The sequence below is a fragment of the Piliocolobus tephrosceles genome, chromosome 10, assembly GCF_002776525.5.
Source record: "Piliocolobus tephrosceles isolate RC106 chromosome 10, ASM277652v3, whole genome shotgun sequence".
Lineage (NCBI taxonomy): Eukaryota > Metazoa > Chordata > Mammalia > Primates > Cercopithecidae > Piliocolobus > Piliocolobus tephrosceles.
In genome coordinates, this window is record NC_045443.1 from 108,473,512 (window position 1) to 108,480,363 (window position 6,852).

The 6,852-nt window shown below is 48.5% G+C and overlaps 1 protein-coding gene across 3 annotated transcripts in view; it reads left to right on the forward strand.

The window, feature by feature from the left end:
• CCDC63 (coiled-coil domain containing 63) overlaps positions 1 to 6,254 on the forward strand; it is a 52,971-nt gene extending 46,717 nt beyond the window's left edge. For all 3 annotated transcript variants that reach the window (XM_023203344.2, XM_023203352.2, XM_023203348.3), the window contains 2 exons: positions 2,878 to 3,081; positions 6,053 to 6,254. In XM_023203344.2, the coding sequence (XP_023059112.1) occupies positions 2,878 to 3,081; positions 6,053 to 6,195 (347 nt within the window). In that variant the 3' untranslated portion in view covers positions 6,196 to 6,254. The remainder of the gene's footprint in view (positions 1 to 2,877; positions 3,082 to 6,052) is intronic.
• The last annotated feature ends 598 nt before the right edge of the window (positions 6,255 to 6,852 follow it).

The following is a 6,852-nucleotide window of genomic DNA, read 5'->3' on the forward strand; positions in this document are numbered from 1 at the left end:
CTTCCTTCCTTCCTTCCTTCCTTCCTTCCTTCCTTCCTTCCTTCCTTTCTTCCTTCCTTCTTTCTCTCTCTCTCTCTTTCTTTTTTCAGAATTTCGCTTTTGTCACCTAGGCTGGAGTGCAATGGCGTGATCTCAGCTCACTGCAACCTCTGCCTCCTGAGTTCAAGTTATTCTCCTATCTCAGCTTCCTTAGTAGCTGGGATTACAGGTGCCTGCCACCACACCCAGCTAATTTTTGTATGTTTAATAGAGATGGGGTTTCACCACGTTGGCCAGGCTGGTCTCGAACTCCTGACCTCAGGTGATCCACCTGCTTTGGCTTCCCAAAGTGCTGGGATTACAGGCGTGAGCCACCGTGCCCAGCCATCACATTTTCTTTATCCATTCAGGTGAGCCACTCTTATCAGTTAATGGTGTTGGGAACCCTGCTGAAATCCAGGTTCCCGGATGCCAGCCCAAGCCTGACCTGGTCAACAAGGCTTTCAGAGGAGAAAGCCTGACCCTGCTGTGTTGACTTTTTCTGTACACAGCCTATCAGGTTCTTCCTAGCCTGGCCTTGCTTACATTTCTCATCTCCTCTTGTCCTGCTCTGTCCCTGGCTCACCACCTGCGGGCACACCATCCTCCTCTCGATCCTTCCAGTCTCCCCCACTGCTGCCTCTGCATCTTGTTCCCACCTCGGAGCCTTTGCACAGGCTGTTCCTGGAAGACCTGTCCCATGCCCAGTTCCTTCACATTCTCAGATCTCAGTTTCATTGTCCTCCTTGCACTGAAGCTGCTCTGTCCCCACCCATCTGAAGCTGCCCGTGCCCCTCCCGCCACCACTATTATTCCCTCTCATAGCAGTCCTAGTATTTAGCATTCACCCAATTTGTCTCTATGGACAGGTCGCTTTCAATGTCTGGATATATGTGGTTCCTGAGATATGATAGCAAATTTTGGATGCCAATATTTTTTATTTATTTATTTATTTATTTATTTATTTATTTATTTATTTATTTATTTATTTATTTATTATTTTTTGAGTGTCACTCTGTTGCCCAGGTGGAAGTTCAGTGGCACAATCTTGGCTCACTGCAACCTCTTCCTCCCAGGTTCAAGTGATTCCTGTGGCTCAGCCTCCCAAGTAGCTGGGATTACAGGTGCCTGACACTATACCCGGCTAATTTTTTTTTTTTTTTTTGAGACGGAGTCTCGCTCTGTCACCCAGGCTGGAGTGTAGTGGCACTATCTCGGCTCACTGCAACCTCTACCTTCCAGGTTCAAGTGATTCTCCTGTCTCAGCCCCCCATGTGGCTGGGACTACAGGCCTGCACAACCACATCCAGCTAGTTTTTGTATTTTCAGTAGAGATGCGGTTTCACCATGTTGGCCATGCTGGTCTCAAACTCCTGACCTCAAGTGATCTACCCGCCTTGGCCTCCCAAAGTCCTGGGATTACAGGTGTGAGCCACCGTGCCTGGCCTAATTTTTGTTTTTCAGTAGAGACAGGGTTTCACCATGTTGGCCAGGCTGGTCTTGAACTCCTGACCTCAAGTGATCCACCTGTCTCAGCTTCCCAAAGTGCTGGGATTACAGGCGTAAGCCATTGTGCCTGGCCTGGATGGTAATATTTTTGATCCCTGATTTTCAGATAGAATAGCAGCAGTCTGGACAGTGTGAGGTTTATTCAAAAAACATACCCAAATCCAGTAGTTATTGAATCAGATAATGAACCTCTGGATGACGAGGGCTCCCTGTAGTGACCTGTTCAATTGTTGAACTTGGCTTTCTCTCTATGCCTCCATACACACTGAAGCTCTGGTAGGGCAAGGACTGTATTTTTGTTGTTAGTGTTGTCATTGTTTTGTTTTTCCTCCATCACATCCTTAGTGTCTAGCACGGTGCATGGCGTGGTAGGCATTGAGGAATCATTTGCGAATGAATGAATGAATGAATGTCTTGTGACTGCATGGGGCTATGGAGCTACAGTGCAAGGGGATGTCCCCTGAATGAGGCAGGTCAGGGAAGCATTCCTGCAGTTGGCAAGGCCTGACCTGCGTTTTGAAACATGTCTAGGGGGTTATTCAGGGAAGTGTGTAGGGAAAGGCATTCTGGCAGAAGGAACAGCATAAGTAAAGGCCTGGAGACTTGAAACAGACAGCACTGGGGCAAGTCAGAAGTTTAAGGTGGGGCTCCCAATTTTTAGTGTAACCTGGTGTTTCTCAACCTTCTTTTTGTTATCATCCTGCTAAGGAGCCTCTCTAGACATATTTTCCTAATTGCCCTCCTTGTGAATGTAATATTTTAATATCATTGAGATACTGTATGTCTGCTCATGTCCTGTGTGTATCTGTGTTATACACATTAAGAAGTCAGAGGCCAGGCACGATGGCTCACGCTTGTAATCCCAGCACTTTGGGAGGCCGATATGGAAGGATCACTTGAGGCTAGGAGTTCAAGACCAGCCAGACACGGTGTCTACAAAAATTACAAAAATTAGCTGGGCATGGTGTCATGTGTCTTTGGTTGCAGCTACTTGGGAGGCTGAAGCAGGAGAATCACTTGAACCTGGGAGTTTGAGATCACAGTGAGCCAAGATCATGCCACTGCACCCCAGCCTGGGCAACAGAGCCAAACCTTGTCTACAAAAACAAAAACAAATCAATTATTTTTCTCTCAAGAACCAAATTTCAGCCTCTAAGGGTGAGGAGTGATGTTGTCCTGTTGAGAATGCATGGTGACACCCAGGAGAAAGCCTTGTCCTTGTCAGAGGTCAGATCCCGCACCTCCTGTACTTCCTGCTCCTCCCCACCCTCTGCAGTGGGGGCGCCACCCCCAGCACCCCCAGGCCCAGGTCTCTCAGCAGCCATCTTGGTCCTACTTTTTGTTCTCCAGCCATCATTGAAAAGAAGACCAATGACCTGCTGCTGTTGGAGACCTATAGGCGCATCCTGGATGTGGAAGGGGCAGAGGCTGAGATCCCACTGCCCTTCGTCAACCCTTTCTGGGGTGGCTCTGCACTCCTCAAGCCCCCAGAACCCATCAAAGTCATGCCCCCAGTGCTGGGGGCTGACCCCTTCGGCGACAGGTTGGATGATGGTGAGTTCTCTCTCTCAATCTGTGCAGGTTGCTGGGAAACCTGTGCCTTCAGGTCTGGGGAGGCCTTGTCCAGGCGCCCGAGAGGGTCTGCAGTGTTGAACCTCGTTTTCCCCTCTTTATGAGCCCTGTGGCCTGCCAGTTCCCTTGGGTGCCATCTTGGCTGTGGTCACTTGGTGTCATTTGCTTGGGGACTTTTCTCTCTATGATACTAGGGTGACACAGATCCTGAAGTTCAGTTATTTTGGATATTTTTAAAAGTCAAAACTACCTTTTGGTCATTTAAAATGAACCTTAAAATATCAAAAGTTTACAAATTGGCAAGTTATGGGTAGACATAGTTCCCAGACTCTGTGTCTCACGCTCACCCTATCTATGCTCCTGAGTCTCACTCTCCTATGACCTCCCTTTCCCTGACCCATTGTGCCTCCAGGACCCATCCTTGGCCCCTCCCCATTTTTGTCCCCTAACCCCACGGCTGAAGCAGCTTCAACCTGGTCCATGCCAGAAGCGAAATGGTCAACCGTGGTTCTTCCAATACTGGCCCATTGATCTTCTTCTTTTCCAAGGTGGAAACTCACTTATCCCCCTCATGCGGGGAGCCAGGCCTTCCCTCTGAAGGTGGGAATCAAATTGGCCTCACCTGCTTTTTGGAGAGCAGTTTGGCCACATATATGGGAACCGATCCTTCCAGAAGGACTTATTCAAGGGTCGAAGGTGAAAGGCGGAGGAGTGGAGGCTGTTCACTGCAGCTCCAAACTGGAAACAAGCGTAATGCCCACCCCTTAGAGGTTGGTTAAATAAGGTCCAGCTCATCCACCCATGCAGTGGAATTCTAAGCAGCCCCAAAAATGAGGCATGAGGCCAATATGAAGAGACTAGGAAGATGCCCTTGATATTAAGACAAAAAGGGAAAACAGTCAGTTGCACGACAATTGTCTAGGCATCCTGAGAAGTACTGTATTGTATAATCCCATCTTTTGAAAAACGTTCTCTACATATGCGTGCAATACACAGGCACACACATGCGTGTGTACACGCACACACGTGTATGTATATGTGCATGTGTGTATATATGTGTATATATAGATGTGTGTATGTGTGTACATATGTGTGTGTATATGTGTATATATAGATGTGTGTGTATATGTATGTGCATGTGTGTATATGTGTATATATAGATGTGTGTGTATATATGTGCGTGTGTGTATATGTGTATATATAGATGTGTGTGTGTATATATATGTGCGTGTGTGTATATGTGTATATATAGGTGTGTGTGTATATATATGTGTGTGTGTGTGTATGTATATATATAGATATGTGTGTGTGTGTGTGTGTGTGTATATTTTTTTTCTTTGCCAGTAGTCCTCAGTCAGGGGTGATTTACCCTTTATGGGACATTTGGCAATATCTGAAGATATTTTTGGTTGTCACAACTGAAAGTGATAGTGTTGCTGTCATCTAGTGGCCAAGGATGCTGCTAAAAATCTCACAATGCAGGCCGGGCGTGGTGGCTCAAGCCTGTAATCCCAGCACTTTGGGAGGCCGAGACGGGCGGATCACGAGGTCAGGAGTTTGAGACCATCCTGGCTAACACGGTGAAACCCCGTCTCTACTAAAAAATACAACAAGCTAGCCGGGCGAGGTGGCTGGCACCTGTAGTCCCAGCTACTCGGGAGGCTGAGGCAGGAGAATGGCGTAAACCCGGGAGGCGGAGCTTGCAGTGAGCTGAGATCCGGCCACTGCACTCCAGCCAGGGCAACAGCTAGACTCCGTCTCAAAAAAAAAAAAAAAAAAAAAAAATCTCACAATGCACAGGACAGCACTTCACAACCCTGATACGTAATAAGAGATATAAGACATCGGAGAGAGGGGGAGGGAGAGGGAGAGAAAGAGGAAGGCTCAGAGGCAGGAAGAGGAGGAGGAGGAGGAGGAAGGGAGGGAGGGGCGATGAGAGAAAGGGAAGGAGGAAGGTTTCTAGATTATGCATAAAAAATCAGAGGTGTATAAGCTATCTGTTACAGCGGATGATTGTGGATGGTGGTTTGCAGATAACGTTGCATTTCTAAGTTAAACAATTCTGTATTGTTTGAAATTTTCTCTTATAATGACCTTGCCTGACTTTAGTAAGTAGAGAAAAAAATCAATTTTTAAAAAGCTGCCGCCATTTCTCTGAGCAGCATTTCAAGTGTGCCAAGGATGAAGGGCTAGACCCCCAATAAGCACACGTGCACACACACACACGCACACAACACATGCGTACACACATGCACACACAGAGATCCTGTGTGTTTCAGCTGAAGAGACTGAAACGCAGCAGGAGTGAAAGCTAGGCCAGATGACACCCATCTCAGCACAACTTCCACTGCCCTTTCAGTTCCTAAAAGGTTGGGGGGAGAGGTGGGCAGAGCTGCTGGTGGGTTGTCCTCACAAGGTCGGAAATGTACAGATACTGTCTTCACCTCTGTTCACGGGAATGTTGATGAACTTTAGTTTCTCCCAGCCCACTGGCCTCTATGGCCTACAGGTGTAAATTAGAAGAGGGGCCACTTTTGGGTAGATTAATTAGAAAAAGGTGCTCCTTCTGGGTAGCTATGGCTCAGCAATCAAGTGGGCGCTGGATTTCAACCCATTCATCTACCCCTCTCCTCTAAGTGTCTTTGTGTAGTGCACATCCTGAACAACTGCACATGATGGCCCTAATTCCTTAACATTAAACCAAATATTCGTCACATCCTTGTCTAGGAGGAAAACTAGCCATTGTCCGGGCAGCCCCGAGAAGTATATTTCTGTTCATTCTCCCCTCCTTGAAACCTGAGAATTTCCAGGCTCCACTCCCCAATGCTACGGAGGGATGCCAAACCAGGCTTGGCCATCCCTGCCTTGGGCAGAGAGACAGAGTCACTGGGCAGGAAGCCCAAGCCCTGGGTTTGATTTCCCAGCACCTCACACAAACCTGGTCTTGGTGCAGTGGAACAGCCCCTGGATCACGGCAGCCTTCGGCAGCTGATTCTCGACAATTATATCGTGAAGGAGAATCGGAGTAAGGAAGTGCGCGGAGACAGCCTGCCTGAGAAAGTGGATGACAGCAGGTCCAGGAAGAGGACCATGTGAGGTGCATGGATGGGGCCACCTTTGCACAATAACTGAAAAAATAAATGTTTTGTTCTGTAGCCTCATGCCTGTCACATGCATTACTAAGGGCTTTGGGTGCTGGGGCCACCTCTGGGCTGGGACCGAGGAGTGAGAAGTAAAAGCGGGAACGGGGGTGGGAACCGTGTGAGGCCATGAAGGCCCCTGGACACCTCTGAGCTGGAGACCAACACAGGCCACCCCCAGACATGCAGAGACACAGGTGCAGATGCGGTCCGCCAGGTGTAACGGCCTAGCCCGGGGGAGGGGCCGTGCTGGAGCCAAAGTGTGGATCCTGAGACGCCGCTGGCCACCCGAGGTGTGGCACACACTCGCAGATGGGAAGTGGGAGCTGGGGGCATGCTGGATCTGCTTCTGTGGGTGTGTCTGTGTGCACATGTGTGTATATCTGTCTTTCTGAGTCTGTGTCTCTGTGTGTTTGTATCTGTGTGTCTGTATATATGTCTGTGTGTCTGTGTCTCTGTATCTGAGTGTGTCTCTGTGTGTGTCCATATATGTGTGTACCCGTGTGTGTCTCAGAATCTGTGTGCATCTCTGTATGCCTCTGTCTCTGTCTCTGTGTGTCTCTGTGTGTCTCTGTGTGTCTGCACCTGTGTGTGTCTCTGTGTATCTGTGTGT